The sequence below is a fragment of the Sinocyclocheilus grahami genome, unplaced genomic scaffold (assembly GCF_001515645.1).
Source record: "Sinocyclocheilus grahami isolate Dianchi unplaced genomic scaffold, SAMN03320097.WGS_v1.1 scaffold133.1, whole genome shotgun sequence".
NCBI lineage: Eukaryota > Metazoa > Chordata > Actinopteri > Cypriniformes > Cyprinidae > Sinocyclocheilus > Sinocyclocheilus grahami.
Window position 1 is genome coordinate 1,308,417 of NW_015505312.1, and position 1,916 is coordinate 1,310,332.

Below are 1,916 nucleotides of genomic sequence, written 5' to 3' on the forward strand. Positions count from 1 at the left end.
TCGGAGCGGAGTGATTATTAAATGCTCGGAGTGCGGAGGGGAAATTGTTGTCGCTCCACTCCGCTCACATACTCTGGTTTGTACATATCATATGGCATGCAATAAACAAACAATAAAAATACAAAACCTTTGAATTATTTATGGGCACAAGCAAGGTTTGATGCACATTCATGTTCCTTACACAGGTTACATTACCTTACAAAATATTTTTATATATTATATTCAAAATTCTTCACATTCACCAAGCCAAGTTTATGTGTGTGTGTATATATATATATATATATATATATATATATATACACACACATGTATATATATGTTTTCTGTTTTTTTATATTCTGTATTTTAATATATAATTTCTTTTATTTTATATTAATTAATTAATTAATTAATTATTATTATTGTTACGTTGAAAACAGTTGTGCTGCTTAATATTTTTTTGAAAACCATGATACATTCTTTCAGTATTCTTCAATGAAGAGAGAGTTCAAAAGAACAGCAATTATTTGAAATAAAATTTTATATTGAACATCAGTAATTTGGTTTCTACAGTTTTTAAAAGCAATATGCCACTGGAGGTCACTGATTTGATTGTTACATTGATTTTACCATGGTTAAGAGGGTATTAGAGCACAAAGCATGAGAACACTCAATAATGGTGGTAAAATAAATGTAACTACAGGCCTCTTGTGGATAATGTTTCTGTCTTGGGAAATGGTAACGTTTCGTCAATCAAGTTACTCTAATAAACATGTAAAAAGCTGCAAGAGCATTATACTTACTCTATGTAGACATCAACATAAGCAAGTGATCTTCACATTCACCAAGCCATATGTACAGGCATGCGGTAAGAAAAGAGGAACAGAGGTTATGAGATGTTATATAGCAGAAAGAAAGGCCACTGAGTGAAGAATGAAGAAAAGCAAGAAGTCAGATAAAAGAGCAGAGCAGATAACTGTAACACTTGGGCATAAGCTGAAGCATCACACACTTTGCACGTGTATATCAAAAATGAGGTAGTAAGACATGAAGCAGGGGAAGGACTGAGCAAGTAACAAGAGTGCTGACCAGAGAGGCATTCTGGGGGTTTCTGGCCAGCAAGGAGCAGGCGGAGGTGGTAGGAGCAGCGGTGTAGGTGGTGGAGCCCAGCTAACAGCTTTACCACCTGATGCTCATTTAAGAGCGCTACAGGAGAGAGAATGATGAGGACAAAAAGGACAGAATGGATGCAAGAGATAAAGGTTAGCAACAGAGAGGGATATCAAATGTCCAGGGACAGCAATTCTGGGAAGACAGAGGAAAAGATGGAAAGGAAAGAGTAATGACAGTTTTTAGTACTATTCCTTTCTTATTTGTGACCCTGGAGCACAAAACCAGTCTTAAGTCGCTGGGGTATATTTGTAGCAATAGTCAAAAATACATTGTATGGGTCAAAATTATTGATTTTTCTTTTATGCCAAAAATCATTAGGATATTAAAGGGGTCATATGATGCTTTTTTAAAGATCATTATTTTGTGTAACAGAATATGTTGACATGCTTTAATGTTAAAAAAAAAACTAATTGTAGGTCCTCTATGCCCCGCCTCTCTCAAACGCTTCGTTTTCTACAAAGTCCCTCCTTCCGACAAGCGCAGTCTGCTCTGATTGGCCAGCTGACCCAGTGCATTGTGATTGGCCGAACACCGCAAGCACTCGTCAGAACTGTAACGCCCCTTACCATAATCGCGAGCTTCAGCTTTCAAAATAAATGTAAAGACAGTAAATAATGTGATTAGTTTTACCATCAGTTCAAGCCCGAAACAGACGGTGATGAAGCTGGTATGTGTTTGCAGTACACAAGCCAAGGTTAAGACAGCTGACTCCACTGTGATGTGTCTGTCTCTGTCTCTGTCTCTGTCTCTCTCTCTCTCTCTCT

The 1,916-nt window shown here is 37.1% G+C and overlaps 1 protein-coding gene across 1 annotated transcript in view; it reads right to left on the reverse strand.

Moving 5' to 3' along the window:
* Positions 1-822: 822 nt before the first annotated feature.
* LOC107590852 (inositol hexakisphosphate and diphosphoinositol-pentakisphosphate kinase 1-like) overlaps positions 823-1,916 on the reverse strand; it is a 29,666-nt gene continuing 28,572 nt past the window's right edge. The window contains exon 18 of the mRNA XM_016279773.1: positions 823-1,185. Within this exon, the coding sequence (XP_016135259.1) occupies positions 869-1,185 (317 nt within the window). The 3' untranslated portion in view covers positions 823-868. The remainder of the gene's footprint in view (positions 1,186-1,916) is intronic.